Consider the following 20214-nt stretch of genomic DNA (forward strand, 5'->3'; position numbering starts at 1 on the left):
ATTTTTGGTTTGGGCTGGCGATGTAAGATTATAATATAATGATGATGAGCGGATACCTCGGCGGGATTGAAACGAACTTAACTTCACGAATTTGGGTACAATAATACAACACCATTCAAACAGTTGCGAAGCCATTGCCCGTGAAACCTCTGCGTCTTATAGTTTCAAACCCCTGGTCGTTAGTCTTCCTGAGAAGTTAGTTACATTGTAACTAACGTGGTGCTATGTTGAAAGGCTTCAATTACACCGCAGACGGACAGTTTGACATAGATTTCACCTAATGGCAGTCTTCCCGCATATAAGCGGTTCCCATCATACCCAAACAATGCTACACCACCAGATTTATGGCCTTTTTAGGACTGTTGTATTCGTTGTGGGTAACTTGGCCCGAGTACACAGTCGTGCGGGGAATGCTAGGGGCCAATTACAACCTCGCTTTGTCTCACCACTAAATGCCACAAGGAATGTTCAGCTGTGAAATGGTTGATAAGGACTTTTTGGTGATACATAAAAATGTGCTCAGGTGAGGGGTAATAAGCACTCGCTGGATTGGCTTAAATCGTGAGCTTTTCCATTCGAGTAATGGTGTTCTGTTGATTGTATTTGCATCGAGTTTGCGACTTGAATTCCAATTGAACTGCTCAATTTTTCTATTTGGATTCAAAATGACATTATATAATACAGAGAAGAGAATGGATTTTGTGGTGAGATTAGATTTCATATGGTTATCATTGAGGTTGATGGTAAGATATTTAGCTAACAGTACCCCAGACATTTCAAAACACAATTGATGGAAAATTGTGCGAAACAACACAAAGTAGATATGGCATCAATCCAGCTACTGGCGAGCCCAATCCTGCAGTTCCACTCTCCACCATCACGGAACTTGATGAAGCTGTGCGCGCAGCGAAGATAGCTCAAAAGGCCTGGGCTCGTACCTCTATCACTGAGCGTCGCGCTATCATCCTCGCCTTCGCTGATGCATTCGCATCCTACGAATCGGAATTCGTTGATCTGGTCATCATGGAGCAAGGGAAGGCAAAATTCCTCGCTCATGATGAGTTTGCTCGCGGTTTGGCCATGATTCGAGAAACTACCGAGCTCTTGCTTACCGAAGAAGTCGTCGAAGAGACCGATACCATGGTCGCAAGTGTGAGATATGTCCCCATTGGAGTAACGTGTGGAATCGTACCTTGGAACTACCCGATTCTGCTGGCGATGGGAAAGCTAGTGCCTTCGGTGTGGGCCGGAAATGCAATTATCATGAAGCCTAGTCCTGATACACCATATTGTGGGCTTAAGATTGTGGAACTTGCAAACAAGTTCTTCCCGCCAGGAGTAGTGCAGGCCTTGAGTGGTGGGCACGAATTCGGACCCATGTGTTCCATTCATCCTGGGATTGACAAGATTGCATTTACTGGGAGCATCGCAACGGGTAAAAAGGTTATGGAGAGTTGTTCTAAAACATTGAAGCGAGTTACCTTGGAACTGGGTGGAAATGACTCGTGTATTATATGTGAAGATGTCGACATCGCAAATGTGGTTCCCCAGGTATGTCAGAGATTGTTTTCCCATTGAAATTCTCTTTCCGCCTTCAGGGGTTGGACAGCAGCTAAGCTCCTGAAATACTTGATTCCAAATAATCAAATTAAAAAGGACTTGGAGACAACTATGATAGTTTGGGCCTGAATATGCAATTTTCTCACCCCATACGGAGCTAATCAATACATGAAATAGGTCGCCCATCTCGCATTGCTGAACTCTGGTCAAATTTGCATGGACATAAAGCGTCTTTACGTCCATGCAGACATTTACGACGAGTTCATGTCAGCTCTCGTAGCTTATATTCCCAAACTAAAAGTTGGACCTGGGGCTGACCCTACAAGCTGGGTGGGCCCATTGCAAAGCAAAGCGCAAATGGACACCGTCCAGACTTTCTACGATGACATTGCAAAGAATGGACTTAAAGTCGCTCTTGGGGGTTCAAATGACAGCATTAAATCGAACGACACATTGAGGAAAGGTTATTTTGTCAATCCAACCATCATCGATAATCCGCCCGACACCGAAAGAATCGTGCAACTCGAGCCCTTCGGTCCCATTTTCCCTGTTCTCAAATGGAGCGGTTCAGATGAGGATATTGTAGACAGAGTCAATGATACCAATACAGGACTGGGGTCCTCGGTCTGGAGCAAAGATATCAAGAGAGCCGAGAAGATGGCTCGAGAATTACAAGCTGGAAGTGTGTGGGTGAATGCTCATTTTTATCTTAGCGCGAAAGTTCCGTTTGGGGGATTCAAGAACAGCGGGATTGGGATGACATGGGGATTAGTGGGATTGAAGCATTGGTGTAATGCACAGAGTGTCTGGTTGCCGAAGGAGAAGGCTAAGATTTAAGATTCAACATTATAAGAGAAGAAAAAAACGTGATTTGGAGAAGGAACTGAGTACCTGGGAGCAACAATCACCAACTCAACTCACCTGTTTGTTTCTACTGTTGAATGGCATGCAATTTGCTTATCTTCGATTTTTGTAAGCTTTCTGCACTTTTCGAAACAAGACCAGAGCGGCTTTCCCATGTTATGTCTCGTAGTGTATCACAATCCATACATTAGGGTTCGTCTCCAGAAACTTATGTCAGTTCTGCTGTTTTTCTGGATCCCTTGAGTTGCCGTTGGATACAAAGACATTCTTTTAGATATTGAATCCTTCAGCTAAACACGTGCAATGGCTCCTTCTTCATGGAAGCAGACGACTGCAGCTTCACATAGAAATATTGGTTGCGGTCGTACCCAATAAATACAGGAGGGATCGGGGGCCACATATCTGTTAGGAAATCGACCTCAGCGCAATGTCCAGGTATTTTCCATCGGAACCATGCCAATCACGTTTTTGAAGAGCTGCAACTGGAAGTAAGTTGATTTCTTTTCCCCGCACATTGTGTGTGAACTTTTGGGTACTTGGAGTCCGATGTGCAGTAGGCTCGCTGAACAGGTGCCAAAGAGCTGTCAGCGGCGCCTAAACATATTCGCTGGCCTCCTTGATCGATCATAAGGCTCGTCCCGGGCTCCATATCCAAGGACTGACAATTCATCGCATAGCAGATCTCAATCAGCGTCTGAACCTCGACTCGCAGCTGCGTTGATTGCTCCTTCCGTTCCAGTTGCCGCATGTTATTGAAGTAGCCCCACAGATACCTCTCAAGGTTCTGGCTAACATCTATCTAATCTGACTTCACAATAATTTCTTTTAAATGAGATACTTATTTCTCGTTTGAAAGTTCGATATCATCTTCAGAGCACTCACCGCGAGTTAATACAACTGTTCTTTACTGTCCGCGTCTATGATCGAGCTTGGAAACTTGCCTCAGCTTTATTTCTCTCCAAATAAGCGTTGATTGCAAAATTGCGCGATGCTGTCTTGCATCCATTCAGGACCATCAAGCAAAGAATGTGTCAACTGTTCATCTTTTCTCATCCTCAATCTAACAAAACATCTCTCATAACTTCAACACGGAACCAAAAGTTGCGAGCGAGTCAATTTCTCCCCGATACATCAACTTATACAGTTCAAAGCTCATATCTTGATAAGATGCTATGTAAGAAGCACGCAGGGAATTGCCACAGAAAACTTTGCTAAGTTTATGGTTATCGTCTCCTTTTACAAATATAATGGGGTTTCACTTCCAAGGTGAAGAGTGAGCGCTGTGGTTCAAGCTCACTTTCGATGCTGTGATGTCTTTGCCTCTCAATACTATTCTATCAAGGCCACAACAATGGAGGAACTACCAAAAAACGACCTCTCACCATTCCTATATCTGGGTATCGCTTAGTAGCTTTTCTTGGTAACTCGTTTCTAATATAGGATTGTGGTCTTCGACAATCACATCCACCTTAATTCTCGCTGCCGTGTCGCATTTATTTTATCCATCCAGATATTTCAATCATATACTTGATTTTTCTATTCGATTTTGCGCTGTCATTCAAGTGACCAAGAAAATTCAATTATCTGCAAGTTTTCCAAAGTTTGACAACATTTTCGCAGCTATTCACCTTAACGATTTATCGATTGTGAATTGCTTCAGCTGACTGCTTGAATTCACCTAACCAAAGTAAGTTTCTTCCTTGCCTTTTCGAATGAAGCGCAATATAATTTACACATGCCCTACAATTTCGCAACATTTTGTTTCATTTCGTCATTTGAATAAGGCTTTGAGCTCTGGTGAGAAGGAGAAATATCTCGTCCAAAAATCACTTTAGCAGTTGTTTTCCGTTACTTTCGTTGCCATCAGTAGTTATAGCAAATTGCGATGCTTTTTAACGCGTGTTGTATTTATTGTTATTGAGATATGGTGACAGGCGATTGATGGTTTATTGGATGTTAGTACTCCATGTCCCTCTCTGTTGGTAGTGCGGATGAGTCCGCGCCTCTGAATACACACTATCCTCACTTAAAATGACACCACAAGGGTCAAAGGTTCAGATATGGCCACAATTTGGAAGGAATTTATTTGACACTGCAAAAATCCACTGAGGCTGCGGTGTAGCAAATTTTGATGGACCCTTTTACTGTCGAAACTTCGGGATAATATTGTCGCTTAAACAAGGAGAGTCTTGCTGGTGTCATCCTAGTGGCCGGGGCTTTTACTCGAGTGAGTACGCCCTGCTATTGAATTTCTGACCGTGAAACACTATGGCATGTCTATTTTATACACTATTTACTAGCATTTCATATATATCGTCTCCCAAGCAGTTCTTGATAATGCCAATAACTTCAACTCATGTCTTGCTGTTGTCCTTTGGGTCTATGCTTAATATTGCTGTCACCATTGTCAACACCATCGCAGCCGAAATAGCGGGGATTCAGTCACTGTGCTGATCAAGGTGAATCAAGATTCTAGTGGTTTTCTTCAACCCCACTTTCTTCCCCTCCTCCCTCCTCTCAAAAATCTCCCAAGCCTCTATTTAAGGATCGGCTTTCATCCTGAGAGAGCATAAGTCTCGAAGAAGGAAAAACCACATTCCAACACCCAGGAGTCTTCGACACAGAAGAACTACTTGAGCACCTATTCTCACTCATATCTTACCATACTCAATCCAAATAATCACTACCAGTCCACATCTCGAAATACCCAAATCCTCACCGTCGTCTTCATCCTTAGCATTGCACCATTCAATTCTTCGATTTCTAAACCTCTTGACACTTATTGTTTTGTTACTCCCATCGGCTTTTGCCTGTTGGCCAGCAGATGCCTGCGTTCTGCAGCTCCCTCGCTTCATATTACAAACAGACGGTTAGTCACAAACACCTACTTTCATGGTGTATTTGTATTGATAATATTTCTTTCGTTGTTTGCTACCTTAAAACACTGTCTTGCATTTCTCTTATGAGCCATATCTAATCCCTTTCTATATAGGTTTACTCCAACTATCTAAATTATCTTTTCCACTCAAATATTATTAGCAAACATAACGACTATTCTTCATTATTTGGTCATTTGATCATCTAAAAATTCACTCCCACCACATCATTTCTAACGGAAATTATTTAAACAATGTCCGAGACCACCATTCCACTATCTCCTAACAAAGTTGACTTCATCGACACTCCTCCTACCTCTCCATCTGAACATGAAGCCATTATGTCAAGTCCCCCTCCCCTCGTTATTCGAGCCTTGGACCCCGAGAAATTCAAGAGAAAAGTGGCTTCAATATTTGCGTCGCTTTATGATGAAGAGCCTACTCCTAAGTGCAAGGCAAAGCCTGAGGAGGTGATCAAACTTGCTTCCCCATTATGGAAAGATACCGCTCTTGAACTCGTTCCTGGAAGCGAACCGGGACTTGAAAAGAACAAGGAGGCACTTGAAAAGCCAGGAGTTGATCGCATCGAAGTAGTCGACGGACACCCCGCAAAGGAATTGCACCCGCCGCTGGACTCGACAGACACTGAATCGCCTGAGAAAGCCGCGGAGGATATCTTATCAATGGCCTTTACAGAACCAGAACTCACTGAAGCAATGACATCCTCTTCTTTCAATCCTGACACGGCTCCTACAGTCTCAGTTGATCCAATCGAAGCCATACATAGCGCTAGCTGCCCTGCTGTGACTGAAGACTCTCAGATGGAATACGTACCTAGCACCATCGAAGGAGACGCCGAAAAGTTTAAAATTCGCCACGAGTGGACTGGAACATGTGAATTTGATCTCATCACTGAGAAATCCATCGAACTTCAGAAAAAGGCAAGTTTCGCACAGAACGTTAAATATGGTAACTAATCATTGAATCAACAGAATCAGCTCGATGGTCTCATACTCTACCGCAAGGCACTTATTCATGACATGACCATTGCGCCACATGATCCCTTCATTTACATCGATCTTGCTAATCTTGACGCCACACTTGCTTTTAAGGACACCTCGTCCCATTACGCCTATCGCGCTCTTATTCTCATCAAGGCTGGTCTTCAAACCATCACTCCTCAACAATCCGAGCTCTCTCGCTTAGTATACACAGCTGTTGCGACTCGCCTTTACACCAGCTCGACAGGCATAATTATTGACGAACTACAATCGATGTATCTTCAAACTTATCGTTGCTTGGTCCAAGGATTACTGCATTGTGCAGCATTTTGGGATGGCTTGACGGTGGTCAAACTTGGTCTGGAGGATTTTCCAGGTGATTTTGAATTACTCGATCTTCAAGCATTGTTGTTTGCATCTTTCCAGAATAGACATGAAGAAATATTGGAAGAGGCCAAGGATGGGCCTGATGACAATACCGTTGCAGGGAGTCGATCAGGATTGATATATCAGAAAAAATACCCGTGGATGGCTCCAAAGCTTTTTGTCCGAACACCCCGCTTGGTCAGAAAAGTCAACTCTACATTTGGCTCTCTCAATGCAGAAGTCCGACCTGTGATCTTCGGATCTCCGGGTATAGCATCAAAATCTAGATCACTTTCTGATCTTCCTAAGAACGCAGATGTTGGACCCCTGGGTATTTTCGCCACACGCGACATCGAAGAAGGAGAATCAATTTTAGTTGATAAGTCATACACATGCGTTTCAAATATTCCGCCTTCCACTGGACAATTTTGCGATGCATGTCATGCCCACCTGGCTCCCCCTTTTGTACAACCAATCCAGATTTGTCGACCATCATGCGGATGTAACATATCGTTCTGCTCCAAAGGCTGTCATGATCTTGCCATCGGAGGTTATCATAAGATTCAGTGTGGTATCGATTTCACCTGGCTCTACAAAACTGGCGCTTCTCAAACTGAATGGGATCCTAGGATGTTTTTGCGCGTCATGTGTATCGTTCTAAGCACACCTGGCTGGTCAAAAGATTCGACTCCTCAGAAAAACCCCTTGCAACATCCGCTGCTGGCGAGGTTGACAGCCAATTACGCCAGTGATGACGAACAAGCTATTCATGGCCAAAATTGGTCCTATCATGAGAACATAGTCGCACCTACCCGCATTCTAAGTGATCTCGGCATTGATATTTTTTCTCCAGTCAAGAAGATACATGAAGGCAAAACCAAGTTTCTGGCAAACATCTGGACTCCGGAGCTGATCCAGACAATATACTGGCGCATGTTGAACAACGCTAACAATAGCATAATTGACATTCCTGGTCTCCAATTGGATGAATCATTCCGTTCCATTCGCACGCCCAAGTCGGGACCTACAACGGCGCACTTGATCGTAATCAGTCCTAGCTATTCGTTCTTCAACCATAGTTGCAGATATAACGTGATGTGGAATGGTACATGTTTGAACGGAGCTCAGGACATATCGGCACTCCTGGCTGGAGACGGACCAAACCAGGAGGTGCTTAAACCTGGAAGTAGTAGTGTGAATTGCAGGGCCAATAGAGATATCAAGGCAGGCGAGGAGTTGACGATCTGCTATGTGGGTGACCCTATGGGCGGTTACAGCCCCGAGGAGATTGAAAAACAGCCTAAATTAGCCATTGGACAATCGGAAGATGGGGCCATGAGTCACAAAAGAATGATTGCTCGTATAAATTTGATGAAGTGGTTCAGCGATGCTGGATGTGGCTGTGGACAATGTGTCGAGGAAAATGACTCGGGAAGAATGCGAAAGATGTTCAGGGTGACATGAGGAACACGATGTTGAGAGGCATTGCTCTTGGGGGAGTTACTAATGGGGATTGATTACTTATGGGAGCGTTGTTTTTTCATTCGATTATGTGGTGGGCTTGACTTGAAGCTTGCGTTGGATCTAAGATCGATATTGCGATGGTCGAAATTGCAAATCTTTCAGCGATGATGTTGAAGATGAATCAGAATAGCAAAACCAAAATGCACCAGCCTTAGATAAAATAAGACTCTAAATACAATCTGAAGGGAATGATTTTACGAACATGGCAAACAAATTTTGATACACATGCATAAATGCAACACCTTTGCGCATGGAACTTACTAGTCCAATGAATTATAAAACGCGAATGTCAGCCTCGTCCGAATCTCATAGATGGAACAGCAGCAGGATCTCATCCACGTGAAGTTAAAATACTTATAAAATACTCATTCCCGCCCTTCTGTCCTCTAAGAATTGAAGACGAACAACAACACCCAGCACACCAGCGCATCTAGAAAACTGGCTCAACACAAAACAAACAATGAGAATATAAAACAATTTGTACGCCTCATGTTACAGAATGATAAGGATACACAAATTTTGCGTGCATGATTATATTACACAAATCTCTATTCGGCACGTCTCGTGAAATCTCTATGCTTCAATCTTGCAGCACTTTGAACGCATGGTTGAAATGAGATCCATATTCTTTACATAAACGCGATCCTGTATACATCGAAATACTATCACCAATACATTGCATATCCGAAGAACAAGAGGCAATTTATGATCGCAGTTATGTACCAAAAAAAAATAAAAAAAATTGGCAGCGCTCGCTTCACTAAAGTAAGAACTGGGTATACGAATGAGATCCTCAGTCAAGCGGAAGGATATTACAGGTAATATCTACCCGAGGCCGCAGGGGACGTGATAGAATCGGAACGTGTTGAGGTTCAGAAGGGGAAAAGAATTGTGTGTGGAAAATCGGTGGAAGTATACTAAAGTGACGAAGAGGAATTAGGTATCAGAAATACGAAAAAATCGGTGTGCAAGTTGATGCAGTATTGTGTTCTGTATGAAATGTAGGAGATTAATGCAAGTCTGGAGGTCTTGGTAATCCAGACCATAGTACCAGTGCTAATTCAATGGTGCTAGTACTTGATAGCATCACTGGTACTAAGTTGCCCATTTTCAATATCCTGCATCGGCGAGGACCGTTTGCTCGTACTGCTCCTTAGAAAGAGCAAGGGTTTTTACGCCGGGACGATGTAACATCGGAACAGACAAAATTGTTCATTGTGAAGTGATACATCTCGTGATCTCCTTTGTAATGGGTATGATACATGCATTCTTATTATACACCCCTAACTGACGCCATTAATCCATTGCCTATAGCAAGCCTTGCTTTTGTAAATCGTAGTAAACCTTCTCAGGCATAACATTTCCCTCTGCATCCTCCATTTGAACAACACCAGTTTCTTCGGTCTTTCCCTTCTTCTTTTCCCTTTGCAATTTATCCCACAGCTTCAACGCGTCTTCAATTCCAGTGATCTCGCGGAATAATGTGGTATTCGTAATGCCCAAGCACTTCAAACCATAAATGTGACGAGCCTCATTGAAATGCTTATCAAAAGCTCTTCTGCCCATGTAAACATAATTTCCACAAATCTCACACTTGAACTCAACACCGAGTCCATGGAGTTTGTAAAGCCAGAAAGGAATAGGTTTACCATCCCAGGCCAACGGCAGCTTCAATGGGTTGTAGACCTTGTCATCACTGTCTGACTCGCTGTCTGAATCTCCATCTCGAGGTGTTGCAGATGATGACTCGGCAAATAAGGCATCAAGCTCCATTTGTCGTTCACGTTCGGTCATGCCTTGCTTTCGTTCGACGTTGACTCTTGTGTCACTTCTCTCTTGTGTCATAGCAGCAGCGAGACGCCTTACTCTGTATTCTCGGTCCGCTATTGCACGTTCCTTCAGGCGAGCTGTGGATGATGTTGGTTGTATGGCACCATTGCTGTCCTCTCCTGTTTCGGCCATTCGCGCTGCTCGCGCTTCTGCGGCTCGAACGTGCTTCTTTCCTGGTAGATGACCCTTGTATACGTTTTCATTCTTGAACTCCTTCTCACAATCTGCGCACCATATTCCAGATGCACTTGATCCATTCACGGGTGCTGTAATCTCCAGTTTCCATCCAGGAACATCATTATCTTTCCATGCCTTTTCGAAATCTTCCTCAACGCTCGCAAACAATTTATCCAAATTCTCCAATGGCCTTGTTCGGCGCATGAAGCTTTCCAGATAGTTTGCTAGCTCCCCAACGTACGCGAAGTATTGATCGGTCATCTTATCTGGGCGTTTCACGGGACATGTTGGAGGCGCGAACGAATCGAAATTGTCCAGATATTGTAGATAGGAAAGACGTTTGATATTAGGGAGATTTAAGAATAATTCGTGAATGGTAGTGAGATCTAGGAATCGTCCAAATGCCTCCTCTCCTGTGAACATGTTGTCGATTTCTGATGTAGCAGTCTCCCCTTCCATAGGTGCTTTCTTCTTGTAAGCCTTTTCGAGATTCTCAACAGGTTCATTCGGGTATCTTTGATGGAAACCCTTGATTTCCCCAAGCTGTTTGTAAAATTCTTCTAGTGGTTCGCCCGTCGATATGGATTGAATTTCTTTGCTTCGTACTCCATCCACATCTTTGTATATGTCCAGTAAACGTTTGGACTGATCTTGAATTCGGTCTAGGAAGTGCCCGATTTGATGATCTCGATTCAATCGTTCCCGAACCTTGATAATAGGTTAGAATGGTTGATTGAAGAAAGGCAAATATCTTCAATTCTTACCTGCTTTGGATCTTCAGCTACTCTATCAGCGATACCTTGTTCAAGCCTTTCAAGATCCTCATGGAGGAATCTTTGCTCTTCTAATATCATTTTGAAGGATCCGTGTCAAGTCGACCTTTGATTGTGATCTTGTTCCTGCCGTGGGAGGTTGATAAGATTGATAGAGGAAAATCAACAACACGATGGATAGATAGATAGATAGATGTCCAGGTTGTTTTTGATGATTCTAGTTCAGGCTCTTGAACTTTTTGCGCCAACCAATCAATTCGCGTGAATCCACACACGGCCGCTAACTTTAATTTTTGACGCTAAAATTTCAGAGCTTTGTCGCATCTGGAGGCGGAGAAACCTCAATGACTTTCTAAGAGATAACTTTGGGATTTCAATCATCGACCTCAATCTCAATACGAAAAGATAAAACTAAACCGCTATCATGGCCGAAGGAATTGATAGAAAGATGGATGATCGCATGGAGTTTACAACTTCTGCAGATGTTACCGTCGCGCCAACTTTCCAGGACATGCATCTCAAGGGTATGTTTATGTGTATATGGATATTGATATGGTCATCAGGCTTACAGTCAGATAGAGAATTTACTCCGTGGTATCTATGCATATGGTTACGAATCCCCTTCAGCTGTTCAATCCCGTGCGATTGTCCAAATTTGCAAAGGTCGCGATACTATTGCTCAAGCCCAATCTGGTACTGGTAAAACTGCAACCTTCTCTATCAGTATGCTCCAAGTCATCGATACAGCTGTCCGCGAAACTCAAGCCTTGGTTCTATCACCAACTCGAGAACTTGCGACTCAAATTCAATCCGTTGTCATGGCTTTGGGAGACTACATGAATGTACAATGTCACGCTTGTATTGGAGGTACCAATGTTGGAGAGGATATCCGCAAGCTAGATTATGGACAACATATTGTTTCCGGAACACCAGGTCGTGTTGCTGATATGATTCGTCGACGAAATCTTCGCACTCGTCATATCAAGATGTTGGTTCTTGATGAAGCCGATGAGTTGTTGAACCGCGGATTCAGAGAGCAGATTTACGACGTCTACCGTTACCTCCCTCCAGCGACACAAGTCGTTGTCGTTTCCGCTACCCTCCCATACGATGTTCTCGACATGACTACGAAATTTATGACCGACCCTGTCCGTATTCTTGTCAAGCGTGATGAGTTGACTTTGGAAGGTTTAAAACAATACTTTATTGCCGTGGAGAAAGAAGATTGGAAATTCGATACACTTTGCGATTTATACGATACCCTCACTATTACACAAGCCGTAATCTTTTGCAACACAAGAAGAAAGGTTGATTGGTTGACCGATAAGATGCGCGAGGCCAACTTTACTGTATCCTCTATGCACGGAGAGATGCCTCAGAAGGAAAGAGATAGCATTATGCAAGATTTCCGCCAAGGAAATTCTAGAGTGTTGATCTCTACAGATGTTTGGGCTCGTGGAATTGATGTTCAACAAGTTTCATTGGTCATCAATTATGACTTACCAGTCAACCGTGAGAACTATATTCATCGCATTGGTCGAAGTGGTAGATTCGGAAGAAAGGGTGTTGCGATCAATTTCGTAACCAGTGAAGATGTTAGGATTTTGAGAGATATTGAGTGTAAGTACTTCCTCTCCTTGAATCCTGCCGCGCAGTGCTAATATGTTTGAAACAGTGTACTACTCTACTCAAATCGATGAGATGCCAATGAATGTTGCGGATCTCCTTACTTAATTTGTTTAGCCTAATTTAGTCGAGGGAAGATAAATGAAGAAAAGGACGGTGCTTCATAAGCACGTCAAGAAAACAACTTGCGTGGAGGAAACGGGACATGTCCAATAAAGTGAGTATGTTCCGTGTCCGCCATCTAAGTGCACTAAGCTAACATGTTGAATATAGAAAACAGATTGACACAAATTCACAAGCAATTTCCTCCATTGAGTGACAAGAGGAAAGCTTTTAGATAAGGCACGAATTCCAAGATTTACTAATTTGATGTAATCAATATGGACATTGCTATGCTTCGCCCCCTCCTTGGCCTGTTCGTCTCCTGATAGATCTGAAGGAATGGTCACAAACGTCGCGATTGCTCTGCCCAGTGGTCTCTGAGGTGAAGGCAACCAAGAGCTGGGGACAATTGTTGTTAGTCGCGTGTAGTAGGTAATCTGGGGTCGGCCCAGAATAGTTGTCCATGAAGGAATCATGCATCATCCCACCAACATGGGCCGATGGGATGGCGACCTAGCACCAATCTCCCCTCTTCTTACCTACCTGCCTAATGGTTGCATTATCGTGCCCCTCCAACACGTATGAATTGCGTATGATGCATGTTGATGATGCACCCTCTATCCTACACAGCCTAACGTGAAGCGTGCAAACATCGACTGAATTGGAGTGTGTGTTTGAGTTGAAGTGACTGTTTCACAGGCTACAAACAATTTAAAATGACGATGATGAACACGGGAGTCAAAAGCTTAAGACGTAAAATGGAGAATGGATGAAATATATGAGATGTTTGTTCATTTCCTCTGTATCTCCAAAATAGGTGTACCCTGGTCGTTTGGACTCTGTTGTGGACGGATTTCGTGCATATAATATAAACGCTTGGCAATTTCGGTCATCATGGGTTGAGGGATTTTGGTGGTGGGGTGGATGTTTGGTGGTAGGGTAGGGTTTAGGGGGGTTTTAGGTAATGACGGAGTACGGTAATGACAGAGTAATTTCCAGTACTATTTTTTACTTTTACGTATCTTATTCCTGTTCAGGGATACCGGTATCATCCATCTTGATTCTTGACATGTGAAGTTTTTGAGGGGAGAGAGAGAGAGAGAGAGAGAGAGAGAGAGAGAGAGAGAGAGAGAGAGAGAGAGAGAGACTGTGTGTGTGTGTGTGTGTGTCTTGGGAGTCGGGTGTGGAAAGTGTTGGATAATGAATGATTGATTGATGACTGATGTTTTCTGTATACTGAGTAATTATATTGGTACTAGGTATGCTTCGAAGGTAGGTGGGAGGTGGGAGGTGGTAAGTGAGAGATGAATAAGGTAGATGATGGAACATTTTATTACTCTAATAAAGACTACAGACAGATAAATTGATAGAGACTGGTGGACTGACTACCTAGTATATTAATAATATGATATGATTTGATATGACATGATATAATAGTCTGGGAAAAGATTCTCAGTCCATTTATCACACAGTACAGTATCGTAGTTGTTTGCAGGTGAGCAGAGCAGAGTAGAGAGGCTTGGCTCCTGTTGTGACTGTGACTTTCCAAGGTTGACTGTGACGTTGATCTTCTTTGACTTTCCTTTCCAATTGAGAGAATATTTGCGAGGATGATTATGAGATTTCAGATGAGATTTCAGATGAAATTTCAGATGAGATTTCAGATGAGATTTCAGATGAAATTTCAGATGAACGGGAGGGAGGGAATGAAGGGTTGATTGAATTTGGGGGATAGGGAGGTAGGGAGATCAAATGAAAGGTTTGGTGGGTTTGTTGTGTTGGGTTGGGTTGTTTCTTGCTATGTAGGTATTTATTAGGTATTTATTAGGTATTTACCTAGTAGTTATTATTACGGTGAGAATATTTTTTATAGTATCAAGGTATGTCAAATATGTTAAGGAAAGGGGGTTGTTTTGCAAGTTTGCAAGCGCCGGTGTGGGCCGATGCAGTGCTGTGCAGCAAAGTAATAAAGCAAAGCAAAGTAAAGCAAACGGAGGAAAGGAAAGTAGGTACAGCGGAAACACGGCATATGATGACTGACTTGCGCGAAAAGAAAGCGTGGAATCACTGGAATGGAATGTAAAGAAAGAATGGAGAATTGGGAGAGAGGCTGAAGATCGTTTTGTTTGTCTGCCAAGGAAATTGAATGTTTGAACAATTGAATGAGATGCTGCGCCAATGGAATCTGGATGGACTTTGTAATTACAAGATCAAATGTAAGTAAGCTAGCGTGTGAGTGAATGAAATGTTTATTCAGATTGTAAGTAAGAGTTTATCTGGGTAGAAGATGGAAGGTAGAAGGGAAAAGGGAAAAGGGAAAAGGGAAAATCATAAATAATAAATGATAAGTAATCTTCGAAAGGTACTCCGTACCATGTCGGTATGTCGGTACTCACTTCACACTAATCCTGAAAGAGTGCAGTCTGTGCGAAGAACGACGGGATGATCTGGCTTGCTTTGGGAGGTGATTGGTCTTGAGGATCGTTTCATGTTGAATTGCGGTACACCAGTAGGACGCCACCAGCATAGAGGGTTCTTATCGATAGGTAAAATTTAATGGTTTGTGATTCTGTGGATTATCATTTGGATTCTCTTTGTGTTCTTGTCTACTCATCTAATAGCACACAATACGGGCGACGGCCTCCGCAGAAAGAGAAACCAAAAGACGCACATCTATTCTGTCAAGTGTTTCTCGTATTAACATACACCACGTCTTCGGTATCGTCATCGGAAGCGATACATAAAATGGAGAAGGCATTTCTCTCGAGATGAAAATACGATGACACCCATCTCCATACAATTTTACGGATGGAGATCCAAATTAATCTCAGGACGCCGACGCCCAAGCGGTTTATGCAGTGCGAGGCGTTTTTCCGGTTTCCCCCTGAAAATCGTCCATCATCCTTTTAGTCCAGCATGCTTAGCCGATGGGTCTCACACCAAGGATGGATGCGCTAAGAGCAGGCAAGGGAAGGGGTCCAAACTAATTCCATCTGGTGCCCATCGTTCCTTTTGGTCCAATTGAATCATGTCCATCCATTCCCATGTGCTACTCCGTACAATCCAATTACATTTTCTACGGAGTACGGAGTGCTTGGGATGGCGTTTGCATGTCAAGGATGAGAGGAGGGAAAAAGAAAGCAGAGAAGAAGGGAAGAGAGAACCGCGCGAAATTGAACTTTGGGAGGGGAGGGTGTGAATGATCAGTCCCAAAGGTTTGGATGGATACCTAGTATATACAAAGTACAGATTGATAAAATGGTATCCTATCACAACTATCTATGCAGGATCCATTCCTCTCTCATTGGATGTTTGTAACATGTACCTACCTATGCAATGACTATTACCCCTACTTTCTTTCCAGCTTTTCCATCGACAGTACGTACTGCAATCAATCAATTCACCACCGACGCATAACTTCTCCGCATAACCAATGATCCAATTCCTGCACAAGGTTATCAAATCTGAGGATCGAAAAGGAAGAGAGGAAGAGAGAAAGAGAGGAAAAGAAAGGATGGATGCACACACACGTAATTTACAAGATCTTACTTTTCTATTTATTCTTACTCATTAATAGTTTAAAGTAAAAGTAGTCTCGTAGTCTCATCGTAACTTATATATATATATATATATTTATATATACGAGTATATATAATTATAATTATACAGTGTCAAAAAGCCAAAAAGTGCCGGATCCATCCGTTCGTGTTAGTCACGGGCGACTAGGTATCTACTGTGTAATTTGAATGGTTTCGCCGTTTTGGGACTTGGGATCTGTTCATCTCATGCTCATCAGTTGGTCATTACTCATTACCTAGGTAGATACTCATTAGGTACTCAATTCGTGAATCATTCATTCGTTCATCCACTCATTCAATTTACTCTGTATTCATCTGCTCTGGACCTACCTAGGTAAAAGTAATTCTCTCCAATCTCTCAATCTCTCAATCTCTCAATCCTCGTCCTCTTCATCCCCCCTTCCCCCCTCCCCTCCCCCCTCCCCCCTTCCAAATCCCTCACTCTACCCACCTTGGCCAATCTTGTCCACTCTATCCTTGGCATCGTGAGTGGGGATTTTCGTACGCTCGCTCGTAACGTGTAAAAGATCTCGTGCTATGGGTCGGTCGCCTTGAGACGTGAGACTTGGGTAATGAATCCTTCCACTCTTCTTCCTCTACCAAAGTACTCAATCCGGCCTAGTCCATTTCCACCCACCCCTTCGTCCCTCCCCCCCTCCCTACCCTTTCTTTCCTTTTTATTATATCCCTCCTCCTCCACGTTTTTTCCATCGCCTTCCACTTTTTGTTTCTTGCCTCGTTCTCCACCGTCCAAAGCCCACTGTCGTCTGTATCGACAATTACATTCTTTCTCTTCCAGAAACATACTTCACGCTCCTTAACCTTTCACTTTATCGACTCTCGTTCGTGGCAAGGTACACGTCCCGAGAATCCTTGTGTGCATACAATACCATTCTTTGCTTTGGGACAATCGTTTTGGACTTTCATCATATCGCATCGCACTTCGACATCTCTTTACGCATACCCGTACCATTCTGCGCCGTCAGAAAATTGTTTGTTTGTAGTGAGGTTGGACGAAGGAATTTCGAATTCGAGGTTATTCATCAACGACTCCAGGTCGCAAACTCTACGAAATCACCAACCCTGCATCCTAGGGGAAAAGAAAAGATATTCATTGGATTTATTGATTCAATATTCATTGGAGAGGAAAAATCTTGTTGTGATTTAAAGTGAATCATCTACAATCGAGCGATTTGATTTAAGGAATCCTGTTGTCGCTGCGCCAATTTCCGACCGGAATATCAACAATACCAACAAATCCTTCGACTAGGATAAAAAACAATAACTACAACCAAATACTCAACCACTTCCCAAGAACGTTTCCGATTTTTAAATCCTTCGTTCTGCACATTCTTTTGTGGTTCTTCATTGCTTGGAGTAATCATTTACATAACGTCACTGAAACAAAATAAACTAAACTAAATTCGATATCGATTTTTGGATACATATATTCAAAATGCGCGGACACTCTTTCGTTGAAAAGGCAGCCGTCTTGGCGGGGTTGGCTAGCAGTGTTGATGCTTTCTGGCGTATGCCATGTAGAGCTCGAAGTGGGCTGGCAAGAATTGATCCCTTAGTCAATCCTGGGACCGTTTCTTCGCATGCACATGTTATTCATGGATCTAGCGGTATGTTGGCAATGATCCATCTGGCAAGGGGAATACTGATTTGATATGGCGAATAGGATTTGGAGAGTCTGCGGGCTACGATGATTTAATGGCCGGAAACTGTACTTCATGTGAAGTTTCTCAAGATAAATCTGCATACTGGACTCCCTCACTCTATTTCCGTGATGATGCTACTGGGCAGTACCAATTAGTTGAACAAGTGGGGGGTATGCTTGCGTAAGTCGGATCTTTATTATTTGCTTGGAAACTGACCGGAAATGATGTGGCTAATGTTTTACGACAGGTATTACCTTCTCTATGGAGATAACGTAAAGGCTTTCCCCAGAGACTTTGCCATGATTGCAGGAAATACTGATCTCCGTAACTTCTCCGATTATGCTGTTCCTGATGTTGACAAATCATCCTGGGCCAGCACGTCTCCATATGACACCCAAGATTTCCTTCGACAAGCTGCTCTTGGCTTCAACTGCTTGAACTATCCAAAAAACGAACCCGAAGGATCTCTTTACCGTCATTTCTTGCCAGATAAGGCTTATCTTGATGCAAACTGCGTCAGTGGTGTCCGAATGGAACTCATGTTCCCATCATGCTGGAATGAGACCGCAGGAGTAACTGCACCAGATGGAAAATCCCACATGGCGTATCCTGATCAAGTCATGACTGGTACTTGCCCAGAGGGGTTCGATACTCGTCTCGTCTCGCTCTTTTATGAAACTATCTGGGATACCTATGCCTTCAACGGTATTGCTGGAGAGTTCATGCTTTCTAACGGTGATCCAACTGGTTACGGATACCACGGAGACTTCATCATGGGCTGGGACGAAGAATTTTTGCAAGAAGCTGTCGACACCTGCACAAACCTTTCCGGAGAAATTAGTGATTGTGCAATCTTTGATATCCAGGACGCAAGTGTTTATGGATCTTGCAACCTTACACTTCCATCGGCCTTGGAGAATGATGATGTTGTTGGACCTATGGCGACGCTTCCCGGAAACTGCGCCGTGCAAGCAGGACCCGCTCCAGCTACTGCTATGACTGGCGCAGCCACTACCGCCAAAACAACATCAGCAGCATACGGAACTTCATCTGGCAAAGGATCAAGTGCGACTACTACAACTATCCCATCAGCCGTCGTCCCAACTCTTTCCCACTCGGCCGGATCAACCATTGGTAAGCCTACTAATCTCACTGTTTATGATTATCATTACAACTATCATGCCTAATATTGTTTTTCGATGTCAACACTCACCTTCGTTTTTTTGTGCACCCGTTCTATTTCCTATTTCCTAATCTAATTTCAACTTCCCGTTCTCCAAAAATCTTCTCTGTTAGGCAATTATTGACCCTCCGGTTTTACAGTCGCTTCTCTCGGACAAACCTACGTACCAGGTGGTGTTTTCGCAGCCGTCGAATCCGGAGTTTCATATTCAGACTCTAGCTCATCTACTGCCGCCACAGATGCAACTGCAGCAGTTTCAAGCTCAGCAACTACTCTTCTCACTACCTCGTCGGCATCTTTCTATTCGACCTCTTACTCAACAACCACCGCCATCTCCCCACTTAACGAAAAGGTAGAAGTTGATGAAGTAGTCTGGGTCCAAGAAGATGTTACTATTACTGTTACCGCGACTGCAACTACAACTGCAACCACAACTGCAACTGCAAGTGGCGTTGCCAGAAGAAGACATTTGCACGAGCATCAACATGCCAAGAAGAGAGGAGGACACTTCGCCTAGATGTACACGCTGTTTTTGATTTGATTTTGTGTTTTTATTGCGTTTTTGCATTCTTTTCTCGACGCAGCAATTTTGCTATTTTCATGACGGATTGATAGACTGTGAGGGAAAAGGGGTTCGGGGACATGGACATTGTAGCGGGGAGGCAGGCCTTACTGATATCATGATATGTCCTTGCGACTTTTGACATTTTTTGGCGATTTTTTGACATAGATAGAGAGAGTGGAGTTGAGATACCATTTGCATGCAAAGTTCCATACGATATTGGCGATACCAAAAAGATGGTGGAGAAGGAGTGGTAGGAGGGAGAATTGGGGGGAGATGATGTATTTAGACTTAAAAATACCACTGCATGAGAAGAATATCTGGATATGAATTTTCTGCTCATTGTATACTATTCAATGTTTGCTTCATGTGATGAATTGAGGGAGATTGAAGTATGAGTGAGATACTCCTTTGTAAACTGGATTGGGTCTTGGAACACTCCTCCATGATCACAATACAGTCTAACATCCCACCAAAGGTTTGATTAGTAAGCACTAACCTCGTCTCTGGTGCTCTTACCTTTACTTA

General features: G+C 43.3%; 5 protein-coding genes across 5 annotated transcripts; 4 read left to right on the top strand and 1 right to left on the bottom strand.

Annotated features, from left to right (window-relative positions):
* Positions 1-665: 665 nt before the first annotated feature.
* Positions 666-2397, top strand: EAE98_000325 (uncharacterized protein; the record flags this gene model as incomplete). Its single annotated transcript, XM_038947943.1, has 3 exons — positions 666-704; positions 772-1551; positions 1738-2397. The coding sequence occupies 3 exons, from the start codon at positions 666-668 to the stop codon at positions 2395-2397; spliced, it is 1479 nt and encodes a 492-aa protein (XP_038815620.1).
* A 3157-nt stretch (positions 2398-5554) lies between these two features.
* Positions 5555-8131, top strand: EAE98_000326 (uncharacterized protein; the record flags this gene model as incomplete). The annotated part of the gene is made up of 2 exons (XM_038947944.1): positions 5555-6241; positions 6293-8131. The coding sequence occupies 2 exons, from the start codon at positions 5555-5557 to the stop codon at positions 8129-8131; spliced, it is 2526 nt and encodes an 841-aa protein (XP_038815621.1).
* A 1368-nt stretch (positions 8132-9499) lies between these two features.
* On the bottom strand, positions 9500-11052 carry EAE98_000327 (uncharacterized protein; the record flags this gene model as incomplete). Its single annotated transcript, XM_038947945.1, has 2 exons — positions 9500-10906; positions 10963-11052. The coding sequence occupies 2 exons, from the start codon at positions 11050-11052 to the stop codon at positions 9500-9502; spliced, it is 1497 nt and encodes a 498-aa protein (XP_038815622.1).
* A 343-nt stretch (positions 11053-11395) lies between these two features.
* Positions 11396-12705, top strand: EAE98_000328 (uncharacterized protein; the record flags this gene model as incomplete). The annotated part of the gene is made up of 3 exons (XM_038947946.1): positions 11396-11495; positions 11551-12591; positions 12647-12705. The coding sequence occupies 3 exons, from the start codon at positions 11396-11398 to the stop codon at positions 12703-12705; spliced, it is 1200 nt and encodes a 399-aa protein (XP_038815623.1).
* A 5028-nt stretch (positions 12706-17733) lies between these two features.
* EAE98_000329 (uncharacterized protein) lies at positions 17734-19641 on the top strand (the record flags this gene model as incomplete). The annotated part of the gene is made up of 4 exons (XM_038947947.1): positions 17734-17905; positions 17962-18121; positions 18189-19075; positions 19265-19641. The coding sequence occupies 4 exons, from the start codon at positions 17734-17736 to the stop codon at positions 19639-19641; spliced, it is 1596 nt and encodes a 531-aa protein (XP_038815624.1).
* Between the last annotated feature and the right edge of the window lie 573 nt (positions 19642-20214).

This window comes from Botrytis deweyae, assembly GCF_014898535.1.
Source record: "Botrytis deweyae strain B1 chromosome Unknown BDEW_001, whole genome shotgun sequence".
Lineage (NCBI taxonomy): Eukaryota > Fungi > Ascomycota > Leotiomycetes > Helotiales > Sclerotiniaceae > Botrytis > Botrytis deweyae.